Consider the following 26,841-nt stretch of genomic DNA (forward strand, 5'->3'; position numbering starts at 1 on the left):
GGTTGATAAGCTAGTCACCCGGTTGTTAAGTGAGTCTGGCTTCCCCCATTGACTTTACTTGCCAGAAGGTCGCAAAAGGAGACCGCATGACCCCCGGGGTGCTGCGACCATCGTAAGTACGGGCCAGTGGCCAAACATTCGAATTTTGATCACGTGACCACAGGGATGCTGCAACAGTGGCACGCCTGACATGGCCCTAAGTCACTTTTTTCCAATGCCGTTGTAACTTTGAATGGTCACTAAATGAAACCTTGCAAGTCCAGGACTGCGTGTATAAAAGGGAAAATTGGGAAAAGCCGATCGTAGTAGCCATCCATCGTGCCAAAAGGCAACCTGCCCCCAAGAGACGGATTAGGCAATTGTCCCCATCACATCCACAGTTAGGGGCACTCTATCTTGGAATAGGAATCTACCAAACTGCCTCTGGGAGGGCCAGATGGAGGTCTCAGAAGGATCTGCTTTGCCTTCCTCGACCCACCGGCCCCTCTCTCCATCTTCACCTCGGCCAGGACTTCAAATCCTCCTTAGGCCACCAGATTCTCATCTCGGAAATTGCTTCCACCTCTGGAGAAAAAAACCGAACCGTTTATATTTGGCCGCGTTGGCTTCGGCATGTGGCTTTAGTGGCCACGGAGGGCCTGAAATGAAATCCGAGGCTAATCACAGTGTGGTTTCCCCGGGCAGCTTAAGGATGATGAATTTGGCTTACCAGCCACCAAGTGGCTTTTAGCGCTGACTCGGGCCAGCGACCGGACAGATTTGTGAGCGCTGCAGACTCGGTGCCTGGCTTGGTCTGCTTTCCGAGGAAATTGGGGGGGGGGGAAATAGCTGGAATTCAGCTGCTTTAAATTTCTCTCCCTTCCCCATCCACCCCCTGGAAAATTCCTGGAGAAAATAGTTCCAAGTTGGAAAGGTCAGTGGAAAAATTCCAAATATGGTAAAATTATTCAGGGCTTCTTAATTGATTCCAATTGCAGAAATTTTCCTTCAGGTTTTGAATCCAAATTTAGTTCCTTCAACTTCTCTTCCCCCCTTTGCAGAATTTCTACGGAAAATAGGGAATAGAATAGAGTAGAATATTATTTTATATTCTTTATTATTTATAATATTCTTTATTCTTTAGTAGTGGAATCAGAGTGTAGAATTTTAAATAAGGTACAACACTTTCAAGAGTTCCCTAGGCTTAATTTATTCCAATTGTAGAGATTGTCTTTCAAGATTTGAATTGCATCCGTGAGGTTTGGGTTTTTTTGGCGGGGGCGCAGCTCACACAAATTTGCATCCCCGAAGCCCTGCATGAAAGAAGTCTCTCTGCATTAGATGACTTCCTTGCAGGGTTTTTATTAGCACATTTATTTTGCAAATATATTGATTTATTTGCTGAAGCGAAACAGGGCGCCCGGTGAATCTGGAGGTGCTCATATATGCAGCCTCACCCAGTCAACAGGCTCCCGTCGGCAACTTAGTGCAAAAAAATAAATTTAAAAACAGGAGTTGGCAATCCATGTCTTTTTGGATGCTTGGACTCCATGAGTTTCTCCCAGTGCATTGATATCAAAAGAATATAGGAATTGTAGTCCAAAACATGGTGAGGGTGCCCGTTGGTTTATCCAGAAGAGGAATATGATACGATGATGGGAGTGTCTCTCCTCTGTGGAGACTCTCAGCAGCTTTTAGTATTTATTCACTAATGAAATATTACGACCCTATTTGGAAATTTGCCGTGTCCAAAAGGGGGTGCCAGTTTGCTGGACAGGAGGCTGCCTGCCGCCCCTCTGCTTGACTCTGCGTTCTGCCGCCTCCTTGTCGCTCGCCTCTTGCTTCCTTTATTCAGGCAGAATTCAGAGCAGGAAGTGGGGCTCTAGATAACTTGCCCACTGCAAAAATCCCAAGCACATCTGAGGTTTAATGAGGCTGCTTTTACCCTTGCCCTCCCCCCCCCCCGAGCCCCCTGCCCACCCACCCCCCAGATCGCCCCAGTGCTTGGTTTGGCTCCTGAGCTATTTCCCATAAACTCCCAAAGAGCAAAACAGCCATCACCCGCAATCTGCAATCTCTTTTATTAGTGTAAAAATAAAAGGAGTCATTTTATTGCCATTACAGCCTGTTTGCCCTTATTTGCATAATTGTTAAATGCTAATAAGACAATTAGCAATTATAGCTTAATAATTATGCTGGTGCAATAACTGTCCTATTGTATCATAATGAAATTCTTAATTGTTGCTAGGCATTTTTCTTGCAGAGCTTGAGTTCCGGAGAGGGGCAAGGGAGAGAGAGAAGAAAGGACAAAGAGAAAAAAAATGGGGTACGGAGGGGAAAAAAATGGCCTAAAGAAAGAAGAGAATTGAGATTTTTGCTAACAAATTTAATTTAAAGCGGCAGGACACCATTTTGAACGTGTGTCCAATGGCGTCAAAGATATTGACGTTGCTTGTCAAAAAAAATCACAAAAGTGGATCACGTGACACCCACGATGCTGCAACCGTCATAAATGCCAGCCAGTTGCCCAGTGGCTGCATTTGGATCACACAACCGTAGGGACGCTGCAACAGTCGTAAAGTGTGAAAAAGAGTCCCAGTGCTGTTCTGACTTTGGTTGCTAAACAAGCAAGGATAATCTATATTGATCCATGTATGTAGGACATAAAAGCAGCTACGGCTTGTGGGTGCAACAGCTGGTAACCGAAAGGAGGGTGGACGTAGAAAAAAAAGGAAAAAAAAATCTTATGAAAAGCCACAAAACTGAAGAAGCCAAAAACATTGGCCATTCTACCCGGTTTTTCGGTAAGAGTTAATCCCCATAAATTAAGAAATTGGGACTGGAGCCTCCTTTTCCTTTTAAAGCATTGCAGCTGGAAACCCGGCCTGTTTTGCACCAGGAAGTTCTGCCAAACGGATCCTGCTTGTAAGGGGCCGATTTGGAGAAACCAAGAGCAGATGCCCAGTTGAGGTTTTGGGATTTTGGAACAAACGGAAGGGGCTCCATGCTATTTTCCAAACGTTCTTAAAAGGCATTGCTGCTGTTAAATTTTGGACCTTGATGTACCCAAAGAGGCTTCTGCTTATAAAAGAAAACAAATTGAACCAAGTTTGGTCCGTTTTGGGGCTCAGGAAGCACCCAAGGAGAATCCCCTGTCCATAACACCTTCAAAACCGGACACCAAGCTATCTCTGGTGACATTTTCTCCAAAATAAACCTTTTCCTTTGCAAAGCCTTGGGTTCTCTTTGGCAAAAGCTGCTAGCTGCCAGCCGGCTGGGCCTCGTAATATTAATTTAGCTCCCTCATCAGAGCAGAAGAGGTTAATTGGTTAATATTTGAGGGCGATCTGAAGCTGAGCAGCCACTAAATACTGATTCTGGTTTATCACTAGCCCACAATTCCACCTCCCTCCACCGGATTTTTAATTGCTATTTCCTTGATCACTATTTGCAGGGCAAATTTTAGAGACTGGGACAATCTTGAAAGAAGGGAGGTGAAACCCCTCTTTATAAGAATTGGTGGGATGAATCAATCTGGGCTTCGGACTGAAGTGGGATTCCAGGTAGTTCTCGACGTACAACTGTTTTATTTAGTGACCGTTTGAAATTACAACGGCACTGAAAAAAAGACGAGCGGTCCTCACACTCAACGACCGTTACAGCATCCCCATGGTCATGTGATCAAAATCAGGCACCTAGCAACTGGCATGTATTTACAACGGTTTTAGCCTCCTGGGGTCAGGGGTCCTCCAATTGTGACGTTCCCAAATAGCTTCCCATAAGCAAAGTCAATGGGAGAAGCTAAATTTGCTTAACAAGTTAACAACTGCAGCGATTTACTTAAAAACCCTTGGCAAAAAAGGGTCGTAAAATTGGATGTGATCCATTCAGTCACCACCTTGGCTAGCAACAGAAATTGTGGCCCCAATTGCCGTCATATAAGTCGAGGACTCCCTGTATCTCTCCCGAGACACCCCAGAAATCTCCTCTTCAGAACACAGAAGAACAGAATTATTTCCCTTTTCAGTTTTTTTTATCAGATAAATCAATCCAGCATGGTAAGACAGGTTACGCAATGCAATGTGAAATGCAACCATTGCATTGGCAGCGTTGCAACTGAATGCAACCATTTCTTTGTTTTATTTATATTAACGCATCTGGAGGATATATGTGCATATTTGTAAGGCTTAGATGAAGAAGAGAAAGGGAAACAGGAAACGGAAAAAGAGTCAGGGCTGGTGAGGAGGAAGACTCACGAATGGACGGATGCCTTGAACCCAGGGCCAGCGCTAGGCTGGAGCGGGCCCTTTAAGGCAGCCCTAAACGTGCCAAGTTTTATTGGTTAAGGCCAGTCCTGAGCTAAAAACTGTTTTTGAGCTTTCCTTCAGGTCTTCTGCCCAGCTCCCGGGCACACCCTTGATTTCCTCGCTTTATCTAAAGGCCGGCAGATGTCCAAGTGGCTTCCTTCCCTCGGCCAGGACCGGCTGCAGAGGAAAAAGTCTTCAGCGGCCATCTATTTTCTGTCAGCTGCCGACATCCTATTTATTATCCCTGTTGTAGAGCAACATATGGTAAATCCTTATTACAAGAGATTCCTATAAACGGCGTGGAGGATTAATAATGCATTTATAACACAACTTTGCTTTGGTATGAAGTGATCTATAAACACATAATAAATGTTTTATCGTGTTTTTGCAGCCTGTTATAAATGATGAATGGGCCGGCTCTGGATGGCCCATCAAATATTCATGCCGCATTGTTTGCGCCGGGACTGTTTGGGAATCCATTAATAATCCAATGAATGGGGGTGCTTTACAAGGAAGGAAGGAAGGAAGGAAGGAAAGAAAAGAAAAAAATAAATTTAGGATGAGGGAGGGAAGGAAAGAAAGAAAAAGCAGGAAGGAAGGAAAAAGGGAGGAAAGTAAAAGAAGGAGAGAGGGAGAAAGGAAAAAAAAAGGAAAGGAAAAAAAAGAAATTTGGGATGGGGCTCAACAGTCCTACTGCCTTTCCTAATCCTCACCATAAAGTAAATAGGCTGCCCGGTGACCAGTAATTAGATGGGAGAGAACACGGTGAATTATTTGTAAGGGTGGTTATATATTAATGTATATTATCCATAGCATGCCCATAGAACTATCATGAATATATTATATGGCATGTATTATTAATCCTTTCCACCCAATTTATAGGCACCAGCGCTTCCGAAGGGAGGGGGGAGAGACTCCTCCTGTCATTTCGCCTGACACAGCGCAGGCAGAAGGCAGGCTGCGTCTTCAACAATCTTCTGGGCTTTTTCTGACATTTTCTCTGAATTGCAGAAATCTTTTTTTTTTTTTTTCCCCTTTTTCTCGTTCCACTGCTGTGGCTTAAAAGTGACTCTGGGCCGGGAGCAAAGAAACAGACCTGAGATGAAAACGAGGAGAAAAATCCTCTTTTGTTATTCTCCATAATTTATTATTTATTTATTAAATTTATATGCCACCTGTCAAGCAAGAGACTCCGGGTGGCTGATTTATAGGTTGGGCATATCCCTCTCTCTCCCTAGTAAGACATGGACTAAATAAAAATAAATAAAATAAAATAACAAACAGCCAATTGCAAAGTTCAATATCCAGGCAGGGTAAAGGAACTAATATGCCCGATTTCTGCCATGAAATTCATGGCAATTCATGACTCGTTTCAGTGGAAAAAGGGAAAATTTTGCATCCCTGCAGAATATAAGTGCAAATAATTCTCAACTTAATTCAGCAAACTGTTTGAAGTAACAACGGTACTGGGGAAAAAAGTAATTTACGACTTGGTCCTCGCATGTACGATCGTTGCATGCAAGGAACCACCAGCTTATGGCCATTTTCAGCTTGAGCCAAGGAATTTTCTGCAGAAAGTTCTTTGGCTCAAGCTGAGAATGGAGCTTTTTGCCACAAAGTTGTTGACGGGGGCCCATTTGCAGCGAAGGCCTGTTCACACCCGGCCGCTCACTCCTCGTGGTTTCCTTGTGTGATTGGGACACAGCAACTGACAATATCCGAGTGTGATGCTTCACACATCTCTATATAGCCAGTTTCGTCTAGTGGTTAAGGCACCACACTGGGAACCAGGAGGCTGCGCGTTCTAGTCCCGCCTTAGACATGAAAGCCGGCTGTGTGACTTTGGGCCAGTCCAATTGTTGTGGGGAAAAGAGGAGAAGGAATGCGTATGCATACCTTCGCTTCCTTGAGTAGTTTAGAACAGAGGCCCCCAACCATTTGGGAACCAAGGACCGGTTCCGTTGAGAAAGGTTTTTCCATGGACCCGAGAGTTTTGTGTGCTGACTGCATCCCATGGATGGGGCTTTGCTCGTTTGTGTGTGGATTGAGGACCCCTGGTTTTGAAAAAACAATAAAAGCAGGATGTAAAGTAAATAAATACAAAAATAACCCATTCGACAAAGGTCTATCTGCCCCCAAGCAGCTAAGAGAGGAGCAACTGTGATCAAATTAATGTTTGCGTGAACTTTCCCAAATTTTTCTTTCCAGAATCCGGGACAGCCAGAAATCCCGTTCCTCCTCTTGAGCCGGGGTGCGCTGGAAGAATTCAGGTGCGTTTCCTCCCAAATGCAAAATCTTTCACTCCCTCCCCCTCCCCCCCAAAGGGCCTGCTGGGGTCAGAGCAGGGCTTCATGCAGAATCACAACGGCGACCCTCCTTCCTGGGGGGGGGGCGGATTTTTTAAAGGCAGCTTTTTAACTGGGGAGGGATCAGCAGCACCGGCAACTGCCTGCTGGGGTGGCGCCGCTCCGGGGTCCTTTGCAAAGCGGTTCCGTTCGGGGCGGGTTCGGCAACCTCTTTGGGGGCTCCTTTTGGGGACGGGGCCAGCGTGGGGGGGCTTCCCCAATCTGGCCCTTCCGCCTCTTTGGGCCCCGGGACCCTGCCAAGCTTTTTTTTTTTTTTTTTGCACCCTCCTGGAGCTCTGGTTCCAGCCAACTGGCCCAAACTGGTTGCCCCGTTCTCTCTCCCCCGCCCTTGGGAACCCCCGTAGCGACCCTCCCCACAAGCCCCCCCCGGCTCCCCCTCCGCCAGCCTCAGGGAGGGAGGCTCGCCTGGCCCTCCTCCAGCAGACGCGGGTCCGGGTCGTGCGAACGCCGCTCGCCTGCCTGGCTGCGCCCTTCCCCGCGTCGGAAGGCGGAGCCGGCGCCTCTCGGCCGGGCCGGCCGCTCCCGCCCCGCCGCGGCCATTGGCTGCTCTCCTCGCCCGGCCCGCGGCTCCGCAGCAGCCCAGGTCCGCTCGGACAGCACCGGCTGGGCGCTTGGAGAGCTCCGCGCGGCTCCGGGCGCCCCTCGAGCGCCGGACGCCGCCTTCGCCTTGCCTCCTGCTCCCGCGGGGCTGCGGGGGTCCTCCGGCGGGAGATGCGCGCCGGCCGCCTGGATCGCGCCCGGGGCTGGCCTGGGGAGCCTCCCAGCTGCGCGGCGGCCCCTCCGGCCGGGAGGCGAGGCGAGGCGGGGGCGGCGCCTTGCAGGAGGCGTGAAGATCCCGGCGGAGAGCGAAGTAGTAGTAGTTGGCGTTGCCCGCGGAGGAAAGTTGTTCTTGTCCTTCTTCTTGCCCTTTTCCCCCTCCTTCTTTCTTTTGGAGAGGGGGAGAGGCCCCCTCCCCACTTTCCCGACTCAGCCTTTCCTTCTCCAGAAAGACCAGCCCCGGCGCCTCTCGCTGCCTTGTTCCCACTCCTTCTTCCTGCTTTTCTCCCCATCCCTCTTTCCTGCTTGGCCCTCCCCCACTCGTCCTTCCTGCTTTCCTCTCCATCCCTCTTTCCTGCTTGACCCCCCCACTCCTCCTTTCTGCTTTTTTCCATTCTTTCTTGCTTGACCCCCCACTCCTCCTTCCTGCTTTTTTCTCATCCCTCTTTCCTGCTTGACCCTCCCCCACTCCTCCCTGCTTTCCTCTCCACCCCTCTTTTCTGCTTGATTTCCCACCCCCCCACTCTCTCTGCTGCCCCCCCCCGCCATCCTTCAGGATGTCCCCCATCCAAGCCTTACAGCTCTGGTGCAAGCAGCAGTGCGAAGGCTATAGGGACGTCTCCATCACCAACATGACCACCTCGTTCCGGGACGGCCTGGCCTTTTGCGCCATCCTGCACCGCCACAGGCCGGACCTCATGTGAGTCGTGCTGGGGGTCCCTTCCCTGGAAGGGGAACATGGGGGGGGGAGTGGGGAAAGGGAGGGAGGACCTGCTCATTTTTCCCAGCGGAAGTTGAGGGGAGCTTCCAGCTTCTGAGGCAGTCTACCCTTGGAACCTCAAAAGCCAGAGGTCCTTGGTCCACAGTGTTCTGTCTTGGCAGGGCCTTTGCCCAGGCTGTTGGGCATCTCACAGAGGGCGCAGCCTCTGCCCCATCCTGTCCCCTTCTAAATTTGTCTGGCGCAAATTAAGTGGGGGAGCCCCCAGTTTGGGACAAACTTTTGCAGAAAGGGGTGTGCATGTGTGTGCTTGTTTGTTTGTTTGTGGTCTGATGCCACAAAGCTGCACCAAAGGAGCATCTTGGTGGGCAAGATGTATTTTGGAAGGACTTTGCATTGGGTTGATATATTTCTTCCATTTTATTGGCATCCCACCTTCATTAATTTTGAAAAGGATGCATTGAGAAGGTCTGCCCGGAGATGTTCCTCAAAGGATTAGCATTTCCAAAACATTTTTGGTGTCTAATTTCTAGGTTTTTCTACATTAAGCACCCCAATTCTGCTTTGTTTTTAAGATTATTTTCCTATGCGGTTTTTTTTTTTGTACACTGTACTTTGATTTTCTTTTTAATCTGTTAGATCATCTTACGGATTTATCCTTGTGTTGGCTTTGTTTTGTTTTCTGAAACTGTCAAGGATGAAAGGAGATGCTCTAATATTACAGGAGTACCAAAAGTCAGGTCCCATAAACAGTTTATTGCAGTATATAAATTCCACTAAATATTCAAATGGGTTTTTGCTTTCTGATAAAACCGCTCCTTGTGCATTTGACCTCTGACCTTTGAACATTGCTATTTGCAGTGGCAGCATTTTCTCTGGGAAAAACACAATTAATTAATTAATTAATTAATTAATTAATTAATTAAAGCAGACTGGGATTGGCTCATGGGACCTGACCTGACTTCTGACAACAAACAGGCCAATCAGATTATTGCTTGATATTAATATCACCCCTAAATCCATCCAGTCCGGAGTGCTTTGAGTTTTCCCAGTTAAAAACTAAGTCCAAAATAATAACACCCATTGTCTGCAGCTGGAACAGTACTTTTTTCCCCCCCAAATAAAAAAACAACAACTAACAGTTAAAGTTTAAGAGCTTGCAAGTATTTGTCACTTCATTACACATTCTAAGTTTGTCCCTTTCTCAATAAGAACCAGACAGAAAACTCATTTATTTCCTAATTTTCCCCACCAAATTTCACCAGTCTGATGTCATCCGAATGCAACCACAGAGTCAAGAGTTTGTGAACAACAGGCAAACTCCAGCTGTGGCTGGACACATATTTGTCATTTCCTTCCATGTGACTGACCCCAGTGAAGAAACGGCCCTGGGAACAAAGCCACAAAGCCACCCTTCTTTTCTCCAGTTGGTCTCTTCTTTAGGAGACCCATAAAGGTTTTTTTCCCCCTCCTTTCTTCTTCTGCTTCATACTCATTCTTTTTTATGCAAACAAGAAAAAAAGAAGAAGAAAAAAGAACCCCCAGACTTAAAACACGAAAACACACATTGACTATAGGAAGAGAACATAATATTTATCTGAATGGGGAAATCATTAAAAACAGACGCCATAAAATAGCATTTAATCACGGTTGATGTGGTTGAACGCTTCTTATCTAGAACAACCTTTGGCAGACAGAAAGCTGGCCAACCAGCCACCAAAATGCTGGTTCCTGTTTGGGCAGGGCGTAAATCAAATAAATTAAATTAAATTAAATCCTGGACAGCATTCTGGCGGAGTTCTTTTCCCTCCATGTGCTAAGTTTCTGCATGCAGGGATGGATTAGTATCACCTGGTGGTAAGATAGGCAGAAAACAAACAAACAAAATAAACAAAACAAACAAACAAATAAATAAACCAGGATTTTTAAAAAAACACTGTTTGACTTGTTTTATAATTTTAGAATTGTAAGCTGACCAGAGTCTCTTAATTTCATTGGGCAACTTTAAAAGTTGAATAAATAAATAAAAATGAATTTTCTCTGAGGTTACTCGGTGATTGTTCCTGACTTCAGGAGGGTCTGCAAAGTCAACATGGCCGCTATGACTCTCTGATACAAGCCCCTCCCACTTTTTATGGGCATCACTGACGCCATCTTGATGTTTTTGGCCTCTCGGCCCTGCCTTGGTAGTCCACCCCGTCCTTACGCTTCTGACCATCACTGTCTTCCATCATCATAAGGAATGTAAATTCCAGACTTATGTAGAATGTTAGGACAAACCTCTTAACATTGAGAATATGTTGCGTGCTCTGATGGGGAAAAACTGGCTAGAGGGAGAGCAGGCAACATGGTGGGGCAAGGAACCCTGGCCTGTTGTTACTTGTTTCTCTATAACTTTTGCTTTTCTTTCTTTTTTAGAGACTTCACTTCCCTGAGCAAGGAAAACGTCTTCGAGAACAACGCATTGGTAAGGTGGTTTTCCTCTCCCCTTCGCTTCCTCGTCGTTTCCCTCGAGGCTGTTTTTCTTCCCCTTTCTTGACCTCAGGTAGATTTGATCAGAACAAACAGATCATAAAACAAATACTCGACCCCATTAACTTTCCTTTAAAAAAAAAATTAGCAGTTTGCATTTCTTGCGTAGGATTACTCAATTTTTCCCTGGGTTTTCTGTTTGTTTGCAGCGTTCTTGAACTGTGTTGGTAGAGCAGTTGGGGTCCTTGAGGCACTCTGAACATGGATGGGCTTCAGGCTGAGGGTGTGGAGGAACCCTAAAGTCTGGCCGAAAGAGATCAAACCTTAAAAATAAGGGGGAGGGAAAGGTGGATTAATCTTGAAAGTGAACTCAGTCGCGTTCAGTTCAAGGCAGAGACTGGAAAAACCAGTTTGGCGAGATTACCAGCGCCCTCAGTTTGAATGGGGGGAAAGTTGGCCGAGGATGAGGACCTATCAGTCAATGTCTGGACCGCCCCAAAGCACCAAGAGCAGTTGCCCTCCTGAACCCCATTTGGCAACAAACCTGGCTCTGATTTGTTATTTATCTGGACCGAGTGGATGTGGAATGATAGCTGGTGACTACCTAATGGTAGTTTAGCCTTGGGTTGCGCACCTGGCATATTGTAGTTCTGCAGGCTGGGTTTGCTCCATCCAGGTGGCCCACAAGCCCACAGTGATAGGTAAATAAATACATAAATGTAATTTGGGGTGGAGGGGAAGGTTGTGAAACCTGGCAGTATGAATACAGAAATAGATTTATGGAAGTTGGATTCTTGAATGCAGGTTTTACAGAGTCTTGATGCATCTATCTATCTATCTATCTATCTATCTATCTATCTATCTATCTATCTATCTATCTCTATTTTCTCTATCCATCTCCATCTATCTCAGTGGTTCTCAACCTTTCTAATGCCGCGACCCCATAATACAGTTCCCCATGTTGTGGTGACCCCCAACCACTTATACATCACCGGGTGCCAGGGGCGTGGCCAAAGAAAAGGGGGAAAAAATGGCAGACAGCCTTGTTTGGCGACCCCCGTGAAATGGCCGTTCGACCCCAAATGGGGTCCCGACCCACAGGTTGAGAACCACTGATCTATCTCTTCTCCCAGTCTCAGTCTCTCCATCCCCTTCTGCCTCATTTCCATCATCTTCCTTTCTTCTCCCATCTCCATCTCCTCGTCCATGTTTCTGTTTCCCCTCTCTCTCCACCTTTCCACTTCCATCTTCTCCACCTCTCCATCTCTCAGTCTCTATCTCCATCTCTCCCTCTCCATCCTCTTCTGCTCTTCTCCTGAGGATAGCAGGCCAGCCTTAGTCATTCTCCTCCCTTTATTTCCCTCCTCCCTGCAACCCTGCAAAGCCAATCCGATTTCCGGTGATCCAGGGGGTCCTCCCTGAGAAATCAGAGATCAGATTTAGATGCACATTGTTTCATCCCTTCGCCTCTGGCCAGTCCCTTGTGCTCCCTCGTCCCAATCTGGCTGCTGAAAGAGGTTCCCCCTCTAGAAACCAGATCCTCCTCCATCCCCCTTCCTTACTCTGTTTTTGGAAACCTGAGATCCTTGGATGTGGAGTGCCTGGGAAAGCCAGTTGTTGTCAGGAAGAAAAGTCTCCCAGATGTTTGTGAGAAGGAAGCAGGCTTGGACCACCCATCCTCTCCGTGCCTGGTCCAACAATCCGAGCGTGGGTTGAGGGCCAGAGGAATGGAATGTCCTGGTGAAGTTGCTGGGCCTCCACGTTGAGTTTCTGTGGCCTGGCTGGTCTTCAGCTCCTGGAGCCACTTGGAGATGAGATTCTTTTTCAACCACACCAAAGAGCCTTTTTTATGAGGACTAGGAGACTTGGCAGCCTCTCCCCTCTATCGCTGGATTTCATTTGCACGTGCCGGCTTCTCTTTCGCTCCCAGTAGGGAGGCTTCCTCCCGTTTGGTGGAATGGCGCCTTAACCTTGTGGTGAAAATTCTCCTTCACACCGGGGTTGAGTTCTGGGGTCTCCCAGGCCACATTGGTCCACTGTTCATGGCAAAAGTCTGTGACCTTGATAGAAAGTGTGCAATCGGTGGAGAACAATTTGCAAAACGCTTTCTTTGTTTCTTGACCCCGCCAAGAGGACGAGGATGGATTTTTCTGGCAGGGGGTTGTTCCGAGGTCACAGTTTCCCTTAGGAGACCAGGATTCAAGACCTGAACTTGTCACAGATTTGGCTTTCCTGCAAAATCCTTTGGCCATGGATCTCCTCTTGCTTGGCTGGTTAAAGAGAAGGACATCAACTCAGCTTCTCTGTTCGCATCTCACAGGCTTTCCGGGTTGCTGAGAAGGAGCTGGGCATCCCGGCTTTGCTGGACGCTGAAGATATGGTGGCCCTTAAAGTGCCCGACCGGCTGAGCATCCTCACTTACGTCTCCCAATATTACAATTACTTCCACGGCAAGTCGCCCAGTGAGTATCTCTCTCTTTCTCACTCCCTCCTTCTGAGTGTTGGGCTGAGGTGAAGTCCTGTCCACACTGTGATGGCTCCTATGAAGCCTCTGAAGACCTTTAGAGGATGGGAAGGATTAAAGAACAACAACAAACCCTACCCCACACAAGATGTAACCAGCTTGACATAAGCCATGGGCAGGATAGCTAGAAATGGAGCTTCCATGGGTAGAGGCAGTGTGATATCCAAGGAGTAGAGGCCAGCAAAACTGGAGTGGTAATTGCTGAGACAGTTGGAGGGGAAGAGAAGGGAGGGGAGGGGAAGGGAAGGGAAGAGAAGGGAAGGGAGGAAGAAAGGAAACTGGGAAGGAGGGGAGGAAGGAAGAGAGGAAGGAAGGGATGCCTCTTTAAATTGGGAAAAGAAACAGTTATCTCAATAAGCAATCATCTGCCTTAATAATGTAAGGCAGGTAAATTAGATTGCATTTGGTGTCAGTTTTGTGGACTAACATATCCAATCGTGCCCTTTTATGTGTCTTTGATACGACGAGAGCCTTGGCAGGTCAATTATCTTTTCTTTTCTGCAGTTGGAGGGATGGCTGGAATCAAGCGCCCGGCTTCCCAACCCAGTGAGCAGCCAACCGAGAAAAGAGGGGTTCCTGGGCCGAGGGCCCCAAGCTCAACGCAACCAGCAAGGCCGTCTTTTCTTGAACCCAAAGCAGAACCAGCTGTGGTGGGGCGGAGGCTGGTGATGGACTCCCCTCCCTCAGTCGAAGTACGAAACACCATCCCTTTTGTCCCGGAGGCTGATTCTCTCTCTGTGTGTTTATGACAGCGGAGTATTTCAGAACAGAACCTCCATGGATCAGCAGAGTGTATCTTAGAATAATGGCAGCTAAGGGAGGAGGACTCTAATCCTCTAAATCGGTGCTTCTCATCCTTTTTGAATCCATAACACAATATTTAAAGAGACCAGTGGCTTGGTGGCACACCAGAGGATTATTAATCACATATAAGTAATTGTTGTTGTTGTTTTGTAAAAAAATTTTATTTTCAATTTTATAATACAATATAATCTTAAAAATACTTCAGATAAAAAATAAGACAAATTAATACAGACCATTTTCGGTATTGCTCACCCATTTCCCCCCAAACCGCATCCACCCTCTAACCAACTTACCTCTTTCCCTCTTCTTTCTCTTTCTCCCTCACCCCCTCTCCTCCACCTTCCTACTTACATATAAGTAATTGTTGACTTACGGCCAAAGTAGGGACTGGAGTTTCCATTGTAAGTCGTTGCCGTGGTAAGTCAAGTCACCATGTGACTGAACCCGATTTCACAACCATTTTTACAATGGTCCCCATAGCCGTTAAACGAATTACGCCATCGTTAAATGATCCACTTTCTCCCAATGGGTGTTTTTTACTGGAAATTGCCCCCCCAAAAGTTCCAAATTGTGATGGTATGATTGCAGGATGAAGCCACCGATCGTGAATGCAAGGTTAAGCTAATGGGAACAGAGAATGGAGGCTGCCCTGCAAAACAGGGGAGGGGGCTAGAAGGGTCTTAGGCTTGATGGAGGGGGGCTCCTTTTGAATCCCTTTGTGCCTGTTTCCTCTCCCTCCAGAGACGGGTCTTAGCCGAGAAGAACACTGCACAACCTAGCAACTGTGCCATCTGCGGAACTCATGTCCACTTGGTCCAGCGCCTCCTGATGGACGGGAAACTATATCACAGGAATTGCTTTAGGTATGGGCCTCTGGAGGAGTCGACCAGGGGCTGGCCTTGCCCCCTAGGCCATGCTTCAGGGGTCTAGCTTGGGGAGGGCTAAGGATGCTGCAAGGATTGGGTTGTCTGTAAAGTCCACTCTGGCCCAGTCTTTCTCCACCTTACCCACTTTAAGACGGGTGGACTTCAACTCCCAGATTTCCCAGCCAGCCAAACTGATCCTCCTCTTAGATGGTCACATTTGGTCCAAAATTTTGCTTCCAGGTGCAAAAAGTGTTCCAGCACTTTACAGAGAGGAAACTACCAAGCCGGGCTTAGCCCGGGCACCTTCCTTTGCAACCGACATGCAGGGGCTGAACCTGCCCAGGTTCCTCCTGCCCAGGAGAGCAGGGCAGAGAAGAAGACCACCACCACTTCCAAGACCCCCTCAGGGAACTGTGGGAAGGGGCTGGAACCGCCGCAGGCAGCATCCCCAGTGCCCAAACCACGTAGGGTCTTCCAGAACAATGTGACCCTCCAACCAGCAGCAGCTCATCCACCACCCAATTCTTGGAGTCCTAAAACTGGCAGGGTCTCCACAAGCCCGAGTCTGTCTCGCTCGCACCCTCCTGCCCCAAGCGCGGATCTCCCCGTAGCTTCCTCTTCGATGGAGGTACGCTCCAGGATCCAGCAGGCTCGGGAGAAATTCTTCCAGGCTGATCCAGCCTCTTCTGGCTTCCCTGAGCGAAAACCTGAACCGGCGAGAAATCACAGCAGCTCTCCTGTCCAGCCTACCCAGGTCCCTGAGAAAACACCCCTCTCTCGAACTCAGCTCCCTGTCAGCAGCAGCATCAACAGCACCAATGACAGCAAGAAAGACGAAGCACGGAGCATCCTTCAGCGCGTCTTACCGGGACCCCAGCCGTCGACCAGCCAGTCAGGAGGGGTTAGCAGCACTGCGGTGCCCCGATCTTTGGCTTACAACAGGTGAGCCTTCGGTATTCCACTGGCATTTACTTACTTGTATTCTGGCTTTTTATTATTTTGACAAATAACTCCAGGTGGCAAACAAATCTGACACACTTTCCCCCTCCTATTTTTCCCACCACAATAACCCTGTGAGGTGGGTTGGGCTGAGAGAGAGAATAATTGACCCAACATCACACAGGTGGCTTTCGTGGCTAAGGCAGGACTAGAATTCACCGTCTCCTGGCGATTGATTCAAAGTCACCTAGGCTGGCTAAGCTTCCTGGCTAAGGCTAGAAAGACTAGACTAGAACTCACCGTCTCCCGGTGATTGACTCAGTCACCCATCCAGCTTTCACAGTTAAGGCAGGATTAGAACTCACTGTCTCCTAGTGATTAGCTCAAAGTCCCCTAGGCAGCTTTCCTGGCTAAGGCTAGAGTTAGACTAGACTAGAACTCACCGTCTCCCGGTGATTGACTCAGTCACTCATCCAGCTTTCACAGTTAAGGTGGGACTAGAAGTCACCGTCTCCTGGTGATTGGTCCAAAGTCACCCAGTTGGCTTTCATGGCTAAGGCTAGAACTAGACTAGATTAGAACTCACCGTCTCCTGGCCCAAAGTCACAGATGGCTTTCGTGGCTAAAGCAGGACTAGAACTCACCATCTCCTGCTTTCTAGTCCGGTGCCTTCAGCACTAGACCAAACTGGGTCTCCTTAAATTGCAGATTTGAGTTTGCAAAGAGGGGTGTTTGCGGGATAGGGCGAGCCGACACACCCCGGAATGGACAAAAGTGCAACTTTATCTCTTATGAATTGGTTTGGTAGGGAGTCCGTAGATTATGATTTTATTTCTTTATTAAATGTATATGCTGGAAGAGGGCGGTTTCGGAACTCGGTTCCCATGCTTCCAAGACGGCCAGGTTCTGTGTCTTCTTAACTCAGCCAAGAAGCTAGTAACCATCTTTTCTTTCCAGCAACCCATCTTCTCCTGCCCTCTCCAATTCGCGGGGTCTGCAACCCCAGAATTCCCCAGCTAGCAAACCCTTTATCAAGCCAGCTTTTGCAGACGCTCAAAGAGGGGCAGAAACACCCCATCGGGTCGGGAATCTCCCCAAGGATCCTAGCCACAAAGTGGAGGTTGGAGCTGAGCCCCAGAGCAAAGTCAAGGATGGGTCCATCGGCACATCGGCCAACGCTGGATGTAAATCGGACACCAAGGTGGTTAAAGGTAGGAAGCAGCCCTCCAGGTGCCTGTGATGAGTTGGGTGTCACATCCTGACTTGAATCCCCAATCAAAGAGAGTCAATTGAATGGTCTCAATCCTAGTTAATGTTTAAACCGGTGATTCTCAATCTGGGCAATGTTAAGATGGGTGGGCTTCAACTCCCAGAATTCCCCAGCCAGCCATGGGATGGGATGGATAGAGGCAGCCGAGAAATCCAATTCTACCCTTTAAAAAAAAAAAATCAACAAATCTCAAAAGATTTTGGTTCTATAAACTGCACACTTACGAGCACAATTTTGCAGAATCGGCATGTTTGCACACCCGCTCCGTAATTCACTCACTCCACATGATGGTTGGGACTCGGGAGGAGGAGGAGGAGTGCAAACCTTGAATGCTGGTTTATGCTTCACCCTCTTTTGTGTGTTTCTCATTCAGTGAAAAATGCCAGTGGGGCAGAAGAGAAATTGGAGAACCCAGAAGACTGGAGAGCGAGGCTGAAGCCAGTCAAGTGAGTGCTAAAAAGAAGGAAAGCAAAATCTAAGGGGTAGAATAGAGCTGGAAGGGACCTTGGAGGTCTTGTAGTCCAACCCCCTGCTCAAGCAGGAAACCCTAGACCAGGGGTGTCAAACTGCTGATCCATAGGCCAGACGCGTCACACAGAAGCCGCGGCGCCACCCCATTGCCGGCAATGGCAAAACAGTCCTGATACGTTGCACAACGTCACGTGACGTCACAAGTTTGACATGTCTGTCCTAGACCATTTCAGACAGGTGGCTGTCCAATCTCTTCTTAAAAACCTCCAGTGATGGAACATTCACAACTTCTGGTGGCAAGCAGTTCCACTGGTTAATTGTCCTCACTGTTAGGAGGTTTCTCCTTAATTCCTGGTTGCTTCTCTCCTTGATTGGTTTCCATCCGTTGTTTTTTGTCCTGCCTTGAGCTTTGGAAAACAAGTTGACCCCCCCCTCCTCTTTGTGGCAGCCCCTCAAATACTGGAATACTGCTAAGGTATCATGTCCCCCCAATCCTTCTTTTCTCTAGACTGGCCATTCCCAAATCCTGCAACCGTTCTTCGTATGTTTTAGTCTCCAGGCCTTTAATCATCTTAGTTGCTCTTTGCAATTTTTCCAAAGTCTCAACATCTTTTTTGTAATGTGGTGACCAAAACTGGATGCAGTTATTCCAGGTGTGGCCTTACTAAGGATTTATAAAGCGGTTCTAATACTTTATGTGATTTGATTTGCAGAGTCCAATATGGGACTGCCAAATTCTGCCTTCCTTGGCCCAAAATGTTGGTTAGGCCTATCCGTGCTAATGGCCTCTCTCCTTTTCTGCAGACCCCCCCATCAGGACGCAACCAAGCTGTCTCCAAAACCTGCCGATGTTCACAAAGTGTTGATCAACATAGAGGTGAAACCAGGACAAAACGACAAAAAGCCTCCTCTTTTGGTCATGTCCCCGGCAGCTCCTAACTCTGGTATGACTAGCTGTGCTTTGACAGGATCTGGGTAATTCCCATAGGAACACTGGCAGTTCTTTTCTCTTTGGGCTTTTGAAGCCTTTCAAGGAAGACACTAGTCCTCATGAAGGGGAGAGAACTCCCGATTGCTCAGTTTTCTCTTTTTCCGCTTGCCTGATTGGGCCCGATCTGTGGTAACATTGTCCTCTCCTGGGCACATCCTCCTTGAGAAGGATCTCACCCATTGGGATAGCTGAAAGCTGAATCTGAACTCAAGTCCATGCTCATAAATTGTGTTTTCTCTCCTTTTTGTTTCCATCATAGCACCGCTGGCTGTCCAGCTCCTGAAGAAGAAGCTGTTGGTGCCACAGCTGGATACCTCCATCAGCTGGCAGAAAGAGAAGTTGCCGTGGGAATCTCAGCCAGCCACTGCCAAAGCAGAGAAATGGAGTCCCTCGAAAACAGTGGTTGCGGCCGGTCAGTTTCTCTCACTGTTTCCATTAGACTCTGAGTATCTGACATTGCTGAACTACAGTTCTCATCAGCTCCAGCTAGGAGGGCCATTGCTGAGGGACGCTGGGAATTGTAGTTCAGCGACATCTGGAAGGCCGTCGGACAGCAACTGAATCTTTCCCTCTTCGTTTTCAGCCCAGCCATCCTCTCTGGGAACCTTCTGGAAGCATCCGGGTGATCAAGCCATCTCTCCCACCAAGGTAGGCTATGGATTCAAGCCGAGCTGCCAGCCTACCTTGCAGGATTGTTGGGATGCCAAACCGCCCTGAGCCTCAGGGTGGCAAATCGGATGCCTTTAACTCTTTGATGCCTTTCAGCTCCACCCGGATTACATCCCCGAGGAAGAGATCCGGAAAGAAATGCGGCAGATTGAAAGAGATCTGGACAGGCTGGAACAGAAGGGGATCCCCTTGGAGAAACAGCTGCGGGCTTGCGAGGGAGGTGAGGGGGTCCTTGCCAAACTGACAACAGCCCAAAGATGGTGCTTTCTGGTCTTCTTTTGAAAAAAAGGTTTGCAAAGGTCCAGGTTTCTAGTCCTTATGGAGACCTGGAAGGCTAGAATACGTGGCTTCTTTTTTCTTCTTTAATAACAAAAAAGATTAAGGGAATTTTTCCAAGTTAGGCAATTTTTCTTCTGCAGAGGCAGTGCTGGGTTATTTTCCCACCTGGCCTACCTTATAGGGTCTGTCTGAGGTTCTTTGCGGCGGATGGTGCCTCATTTGACCTCTTTCTCGGATCTTGTACACAGACAATTCCGAAGACACCCTGATGGTGGAATGGTTCAAACTGATCCACGAGAAGCAGATCTTGCTGAGACGGGAATCCGAGTTGATGCACAAGTGAGTGGAACTGGATGGGGCAAGCAAAATGGCCGGTTCAGGGCATCTGGGCAGCCAGTTGCCGACTAGGGTAGGATTTGGGCTCCCTTTTTAAACCCAACAGGTCATTACAGGTAGTTCTCCTTTAGTGACTGTCTTGTTTATTGACCGTTTGCAGTCCTCATTTAGCAATTCTTAATTATTGACCGTTTGCAGTTACGACAGTGAAAAAAAGTAGCTTTATGAGCAGTCCTCTCATTTATGACTTTTGCAGAGCTGTAAAGTAAAGGAAAGCTGAAGTCATAAGTATACTTGTGATTTTGCTTAGCAGCCATTTCAGTTAACGACCAAGTTGCCTATCCCTTGTGGCCACTAAGCTAGCATGTGTTTCTTTTTCTTCACGGCCCCTATTCTTTGATAGAAAGTTGTTTGAAACAGGGAGGTTTTCCTTCCTTTCCCCCCAATTTTTAAAAATCTTTTCTTATTTCTTATCTTTTCTGCTGCCCTGTATTTTTCTTCCCTTTTTTGAAATTATTTTTATTGTATGGTAAAATTCTGCTCAAAATAATAATAAGAAGAAAAAGATGTCGTAGAATCCTTCCAGCAATCAGTTCAGGAGGGCTCCAAAACTTTGGACTGGCCCCACGTGCGAATCTGGATTCCTTAAAGTAACGTTTCTCTCCTGCAGGATAAACCAGCAGAAACTGGAAGTAAAGCAGTGGGATATTGAGACTGAACTTCGGAGTCTCATCAGCAAAGCCGGTGAGTCTCCCAGCCATCCTCTTCTTGGCACGCTTCATAGTTATGATTCCTCCAGTTGGGAAGAACTTCCATTTTTTTCTCCATCTTCTCCAACCTATTTTACAACACAGCAAAAGTGCCAGGAAGCACAGTGGAGAACAAGGAAAGAGAAACAGATATACAGATCCCATCCCAGTTTAAGCCCCTTATCTTGAAGGTAAAATAGAGGCCCCACAAGGAAAGCAAGCTTGCTTTCCACCGACTTTGATGCTGACTCCCTTTTGTGGTGGTGAAGGGCCTTGTGTATCCCAGCAGGTGTTATAAAAACAAAAAGAAGGAAAGAAAGAAAGAAAGAAAGAAAGAAAGAAAGAAAGAAAGAAAGAAAGAAAGAAAGAAAGAAAGAAAGAGAAAGAGGGAGGGAGAGAGGGAGGGAGGAAGGAAGGAAGGAAGGAATTATTGGCAGGTGTTCTTAGGCAAAAGGTTGAACTTTTTGATCCAACCTGGCCTTTTCCTTAGAAGGGCCCCCTTTTCCAGAACTTCAGAACTTCTTCTGTCCTCCTTTCTCTTAACCGTTCCTGAATCTTCCCTCCAAGGTCATCCACGGTTGTCTGACACAACACAACCCTTGGGAGAGCCTTCCGTTGTTTTGTGATTTATTTCTTTAACATATAACTCTGGTCCTTCCCCTGCCGCCCAGATAACTTGAAGACCGCGAAGGAGAAGGCTCGGGAGAAGGAACTTCTCGACTCGTACTTGGACACGGTCAACGATCGGAACAAAATCGTCGAAGACCTGGATGAGGACAGACTCAGGTACGAAGGGGTGGAGGAAGGCAGGAGGACTGGAGGGACAGCCCTTGCCCAGCAAGGTAGGCTGGGGAATTCTGGGATTTGAAGTCCACACGTCTTTCAATTTGCCAAGGTTGGGAACTTGGCTGAAAGAAGCTATCGCTTGCCCTGCCGTTTCCAATTTTCCCGCTTCTTCAGAAGTAGTTACCTCGAAAAAGGACCTTCCCGGCCTTGGGCCTTTCGAAGGGGGGGTCAAGAGCCCTCCTGAGAAGCCTGAGCAGCTCCTTTCTGCCAAACCAGGGTCACAGGTCTGGCTGTTTGGCAAGTATCCTGGAGTAATTAGGGCTGATTGTCGGTACTTTCTGGCTGCAGTTGCGTTGCTAATTGTGAAGTGGGCTCACTGGGCCGAGGCCGCAGACACCGTACCAGGAAGCTACTTGTGCATCCGGCAGGGGCGGGGCTCTCCTTTCTCCCGAAGCTTTTAGTTCAACATCTGGAGTGCTAGTCCTGTTCCAGGTGTTGGACTAGCTGCTGTGCTTCCTTCTCTAGGGAGCTGGAAGAAGATGAGATGTTCGTTGACATGATCAAGAAGTTTGGTGAGTCTCAACCCTGCAAGGTAGATCACACTAAGCCAGTGATGGCGAACCTTTTAGAGACCCAGTGCCCAAACTGCAACCCAAAACCCACTTATTTATCACTGGGTGCCAGGTGGGCGTTGCCGCGGTGGTCATGGCAGAGTGGGTGGGTGGGGCCAGGACGGCAGGGGCCAGTCTCTCGCCATCTCCGGGGCATGGCACATGTGCCCACAGAAAGGGCTCTGAGTGCCACCTCTGGCACGCATGCCAGAGGTTCGCCACCACTGCACTAAGCCATTTGGATCAAGGCTGCTTTTTGCGTAATGCTACCGTCGTAACTTTTTTCACGACTGCTGCAACTTTGAACAGTCACTAATTGAACGGTAAAGTCCAGAACTGGGCGCTCCATCACTGGAGATTTTCAAGAAGAGATTAGATATCCACCTGTCTGAGACGGTATAGGTTCTCCTGCTTGAGCAGGGGGCTGGACTAGAAGACCTCCAAGGTCCCTTCCAGCTCTATTCTATTCTACCTTTAGCAGCAGCCCTCATGTAATGACTGATCGATGGTTTAAGGAGGTGTTTCTTCCCCGCAGGTGTGTCTCGCAGTCCCCAGGACAATGAAAAAAGGAAAAACAAGTTTGGCTTTTTCAGAATATTGAAAACCAAGAACTGAATCCAGGAGGGGATGCAACCTAAGGAGCTTCATTACCTGAAACTACGGATTTATGTGCTGTTCAGATAACTTTGTTTCTAAGGAGGAGAAGTGGTTTAGCTGCTCCACGAAGAGGTGAGGGGGGGGGGGAGAATTGAAGTAGAAGCAGATCTCCCAGGAAATCTAGCCGTGCTTGGATAGTGAGGAGCAAAGCCCTGGGGAGAAATAGAGGCTCTGAATGCAGCACTCCTTTGCCTTTTGGAATTTGCCAAAAATCCAAGTGCAGTTTGAGCATCTTCAAACAAAGCTTTGAAGCAAAGACCTCGCACAGATTCTTTTTTTTCCCCATCTGCAGGAGAATTTGGCACATGTGGCTACCCCCCATTTTTTTCCCCTGCCAGGGCTATACCATTTCATTTTGCCCAGAAGAGAAAAACTTCCCTTCCTACTATAAATAAATCTCTTTCCATTGCTCTCCTTCCAAGGATTTGGGTGCCATCCCTGGGAGAAATCACCTTCTGGACACTAGGTGGCGCTGTAGCTCTCAGCAGGCCTGTTTGCCAGCGACTTGGGGGGGGGGGAATTCTCAGGAATTTTAATTCAAACATCATCACCACAATCGCCACGTGTGCGTCTATTTCCATGATTTGGAGAATCCCAGCCACCAGATTTACTCCAGAATCTGGCCTGCGGGATGATCCCAATGGCCTTTTTTTTTTCTTTTTTTTTTTTTACTTTTGTACATTATAATAAATCTAGAATATTTTACGACTGACAATTTGCAAACTTCAAGGGGAGGTGGTGTCAGTGCCTTTTCTAAAATCTAGATTTCATCTCCTGGGTGGCCCAGAAGCTCGAGGCAGAAGCTAAGAAGAAGAAGGAGGAGGAGGAAGGGGAGGAAATAGGTGACTTCTTACAACCAGGAGCATTTTTTTCATTAAAATGGTAACTATTCAGGTGTTTGAGGGGTCAGCACCCCAGTTGTTAAGGATAGGAGAGAAATACTTGAAATAACTTGCCAGACAATTGACTCAGAAAGTTGCAGCTGAAATCCAGGTAGATCACAACCTCTTCTGAGACCATGAAGCCATTTAAACCAGTCTTGGTGGACTTAACTGGGAGAAAACACTGTATAGGATGCAGTTGGATAACTCTGGATAACTAGAGTGAAATTCTGCTTTGGATAGGAGAAAAACATCTCCTTTTAGGACTCTTGACCCCCCAGGAGAATCACAGAAGCCTAATGAGATGGAAACCATGGAGACATCAGACTGGAAACTGGTATATTTATCCAGAAGTTGGTGCACGACCTGAAACAGAGAAGGGTCATGAGCAAACCAAATCAGGCACTTGGGGCAGAAGATCCAGAGAACCTGATGATGATGAGGAGCAGGCATGAAGATTAGGGCTTCTGTACAACCTGACCTGCAAAGATTGCTCTCTGAGTCAACTGATAGGGCTTGGGTGGGCCAGAAGGATGGAAAATCTGGCTCCAGGTTCTTGGAATGATGGATCTAGATAACAAGGGAAGCACCCAATGCAGGAGTTCAGGAGACTTCCTTAAGGGACAGGAGCTTCAGGGAACTAGCCAACTGAGGACCAAGCCCAACGAAGTCCGGAAAACCTCAGACTTTGATCCAACCTCGTTCAACTTTCACATCTTTGCAAGGTGACTGCATGACCAAAGCCCCTTGCCCATTATTCTGAGGATTTTGGAGTTGGCGAGAGAGGCCGGTGGGCTTTTCCAGGAACTGGAGTCTGCTAAGGACCGTTTTTAGCCAAAAAATAAAAAAAAAAATGGAGAAGGAACGCTTGGCAGGCGAGAAGCAGCAGATGCTTCCTCCCCGCCTTTCGTTCTTGCCCTTCTTTTGTTTGTGTTCGTTTTATGTGTGCGAGTGTGTCATTTCAATTTAAGCAATGCTCTTTTTCCTCTGCAACATAAAACATTTAGCAATGAATTGATTACGATTCCATTTGATTGCCGGCAGTTAGAATGAGCAGCAAGCGAGCAGAGAACACAGGAATGACAGACGGCAGAGGGAAAATGTCGGTTTCCAGGCACCCTCACAACAACACAAAAATCTTGGGTTTCTATCTTGTCAAACGTGGCTCCGTGGCAGGATTACCACATCCTGGCAGTGTAGGTTTTTTGTTTTTTGTTTGTTTAAGTGGGAATATTCCAGATGCAAAATTTTCAGTACAATAAACATCAGTGGAGGGTCCCAGGTCAAACTGGATGGATAAAATTATAAATTCACCACCATTTTTTAAATCTTTTTTTGAAAAGAAAGTCCTTTCCATTCTGTTGATGGAAGAATTTGGGAAAGGCTTTCAGTTGCAAATAGGAGGGTGCATGTAGATATTTGGGTCTGAATTTAGCTGCTGTGTCCAAGTATAATAAATCAATTGTTCCCCGCATGGAGCAGATCGTGGATCTTCCGTGGTGCTTAAAAAGGAGCAATCTGGTTCAGAAGATCCTTTGCAACTCCTATTTGCTCCATACCTACGGTTGCCCCAAACACTAAACTTCTCCTCCTTCAGTTGACGGGTTGGGCCATTTTGTAAAGTCTCCACTTATCTTGAGCTGCTGGATATAGGCTGCGTAGTCCAGAAGGCAACAAAGTTATCTGGATGTACCCCCTACATCCAGACCAATAATTTATCTCCTTCCTGGGATCAAGTCTGGTGAAGCTTCTTCGTTCATGGTTATCCCCATCTCTTCACTGATGTTGACTTGATGGTCTTCAGAAATAATCCCCCTATAGAATAGGATCCCCAAACTGATGGGATACCAGATGTTGGGTTAGATAACCCAGTCAGTTCCTTTCAGACCTAGCCAAAAACAGTCAGAAGGATCTTGGTAGCTTATCTGTGGATAGAGTTGAGGAGAACGGTGATGCGTCCTGGCTCAGATACATCTAGCAGAAGAACGGATGACGTGAGCAGAGCTGGAGAAAGAACGTTCAAAGCCCAGCCCTGTCCTAGGTATGTGATCGAGATGAAAGCTCTCAATGTCGACCTTCTGCAGAAGAACACCGAGACTTTCCCCGGAGTTGGCAAGCAGCTGGCAGGCGGAATTAAGCCCCGAGGCTGGCCAGACTCAGTATAAATCTGAGGAGTCTGGCTTTCTGCCCAAACCAGCAGACTGAGACCTCCACCTCTGCGTTTCAGGATCCAGCTGCCAGCTCAGACTGCTAATTCTGGCAACCTTGGTCTGGAGAACAGACAATGGAGGGCCAGTTTTGGCTTGTGTGCCTCACTTCTTGTCTTGCTGCTTCTTTTTATAGAACCGCTTGACAAGACGGTAGCAAGGAAAACAGAACTGGGTTTCTCCACCTTGGCAACTGGAGGTCTGGCCTTCAACTCCCAGCATTCCCCAGTCGGCACGAGGTGGAGAGTCCCTGTTCTCATTGCCGGAGTTGAGCTTTTGTTCCAAAGTAGGAGTAATTTTTTTTGGGGGGGGGGGACAATGCACAAAAAAGGAACTAGCGTTTCATCATATCTTCTGGCATACGTTCTTTGAAGCCCGTTCTGCCCTTTAAATCGAGTATGTTCGGAGTAAACTTTAAAAAAAATAAAAGCTTGTGCAACGTTTGGTTCTAAGGAAGGGGAAGCCGGGCATTTTCAAGACCCATGGTTATTTGCTTATTTAAGTATACACACACACCCACGCATGCATACTCAAGCCAGCGATTGCACAAACCTGCTTCCGTAGCCAAGTCAGTCAGTCATCATCCTAGGGGTGACTTGAAGGAATTTCTCGACTCGCCTGGCCTGACCGAGCTTTCTGGAGGCCCCAGGAAAGACCTCCAGGTATGGGGGGGGGACTCTTCGAAGGACCCCTGTGGAAGCTTGATGGATGTCAAGAGTAAAACGCATAAATGAAACATGGCTAAAGCCCATATAAAGGGAGTCAATTAACCAGTCTTAATCAAACAGTATGAATTAATAGTCCAAGTTTGAGAGTGAAATGAAGACATTTAAAGAAAGCAGTGTGCTCAGCGGCGTTATCCGTTTCCTTGAGCAAGGACTTTGAAGTCAAAGGAAGGCAGGACAAGGAATGGTCTAAAAGAAAGGGAAAGAAAGAAAAAGAAGAGAAAGAAAGAAAAAGATTTTTTTCCACCAAGTCCTTTGGAAACTTCTATTGCTCCTTTGAAAGCTTCAACCATCATCATTTTCGATTGGGGAGACCAGCCAGGCCAAACTCACTGCCTTTCCTTCCGACTCTCGGTGCCCCCCTTTAATTTTCAACCCACTTCCTCTGAAGGCAGCCACGGTATCCATCCCAGCAGATGACCCAAACCTTGGCAGGTGATTTGAGGAGCAGACAGGGAGGCTGGTCCTATTTGTCTGC

At 47.5% G+C, this 26,841-nt stretch overlaps 1 protein-coding gene and 1 long non-coding RNA gene across 3 annotated transcripts; one reads left to right on the top strand and one right to left on the bottom strand.

Annotated features, from left to right (window-relative positions):
- Nucleotides 1-2,044: 2,044 nt before the first annotated feature.
- On the bottom strand, nucleotides 2,045-6,476 carry LOC120310427. The gene is made up of 2 exons (XR_005557348.1): nucleotides 6,183-6,476; nucleotides 2,045-4,530 (listed from the first exon to the last, which is right to left on the bottom strand). It is a non-coding gene; the product is annotated as an uncharacterized LOC120310427 (long non-coding RNA).
- On the top strand, nucleotides 4,391-24,445 carry MICALL2 (MICAL like 2). Of its 2 annotated transcripts, XM_039348819.1 has the most exons (18): nucleotides 4,391-4,550; nucleotides 6,495-6,556; nucleotides 10,545-10,593; nucleotides 12,919-13,060; nucleotides 13,627-13,814; nucleotides 14,668-14,789; nucleotides 15,033-15,734; nucleotides 16,689-16,942; nucleotides 17,375-17,447; nucleotides 18,277-18,416; nucleotides 18,723-18,875; nucleotides 19,047-19,111; nucleotides 19,229-19,352; nucleotides 19,660-19,750; nucleotides 20,418-20,491; nucleotides 21,168-21,282; nucleotides 21,808-21,854; nucleotides 22,429-24,445. In XM_039348819.1, exons 1-18 carry the CDS (start codon nucleotides 4,428-4,430, stop codon nucleotides 22,506-22,508), a joined length of 2,604 nt encoding a protein of 867 aa, XP_039204753.1. In that variant the 5' UTR covers nucleotides 4,391-4,427; the 3' UTR covers nucleotides 22,509-24,445. The 2 variants fall into 2 exon arrangements, with proteins under 2 accessions (XP_039204753.1, XP_039204754.1); XM_039348820.1 differs by lacking the exons at nucleotides 4,391-4,550; nucleotides 6,495-6,556 and adding an exon at nucleotides 7,157-8,108.
- The last annotated feature ends 2,396 nt before the right edge of the window (nucleotides 24,446-26,841 follow it).

This window comes from Crotalus tigris, unplaced genomic scaffold (assembly GCF_016545835.1).
Source record: "Crotalus tigris isolate CLP2741 ecotype Arizona unplaced genomic scaffold, ASM1654583v1 scf7180000018181.196161, whole genome shotgun sequence".
NCBI lineage: Eukaryota > Metazoa > Chordata > Lepidosauria > Squamata > Viperidae > Crotalus > Crotalus tigris.

Coding starts and splice junctions, on each gene's coding strand:
- MICALL2 (XM_039348819.1), top strand. CDS start 4,428: ATGTCCAAGTGGCTTCCTTCCCTCGGCCAGGACCGGCTGCAGAGGAAA. Junction 14,790..15,032: donor TATCACAGGAATTGCTTTAG/GTATGGGCCTCT, acceptor TTTTGCTTCCAG/GTGCAAAAAGTGTTCCAGCA. Junction 18,417..18,722: donor CCCGGCAGCTCCTAACTCTG/GTATGACTAGCT, acceptor TTTCCATCATAG/CACCGCTGGCTGTCCAGCTC.